This window comes from Buceros rhinoceros, unplaced genomic scaffold (genome assembly GCF_000710305.1).
Source record: "Buceros rhinoceros silvestris isolate BGI_N320 unplaced genomic scaffold, ASM71030v1 scaffold32091, whole genome shotgun sequence".
Taxonomy (NCBI): Eukaryota; Metazoa; Chordata; class Aves; order Bucerotiformes; family Bucerotidae; genus Buceros; species Buceros rhinoceros.
In genome coordinates, this window is record NW_010394180.1 from 13,085 (window position 1) to 13,442 (window position 358).

The window sequence follows — 358 nt, forward strand, 5'->3', positions numbered from 1 at the left end:
ATTGTGGGGGCAGGTTGATTATCCCGGGTCAGGAGTGGGGGACAGCCAGGGGGAGAGGCTGTTCAAGTGTCCCCTTGCCTTCGCAGACATCACCCTACAGTGGCTTATCCAGCACTCGAAATCGAGGAGGAGCTGAGATCCCGCGGACTGCGGCTCACCTGGGGAAGATGCCATTATACAAGCCCGTGCCCCTTCTCTCCTGCTCTGTCCTTCCAGCTTTCTCTCTAGATGGGTATTTTTAGGGGACCCCAGACTCCCCTCGCATTGAGGTGGAGCCCTTGTTTTTATTGTAAAGAAAATGTCCCACCGCCCTCCTCTCCTCTCCTCCCCTCTCTCTGTCTCCTCCTCCCCTTTTGGC

General features: G+C 56.7%; 1 protein-coding gene across 1 annotated transcript in view; it reads left to right on the plus strand.

Annotated features, from left to right (window-relative positions):
- The window catches only part of ARL8A (ADP-ribosylation factor-like 8A), a 5,834-nt gene extending 5,698 nt beyond the window's left edge, over positions 1–136 (plus strand). Inside the window, exon 6 of the mRNA XM_010145162.1 lies at positions 87–136. Coding sequence (XP_010143464.1) covers positions 87–136 — 50 coding nt within the window. The remainder of the gene's footprint in view (positions 1–86) is intronic.
- Positions 137–358: the final 222 nt, after the last annotated feature.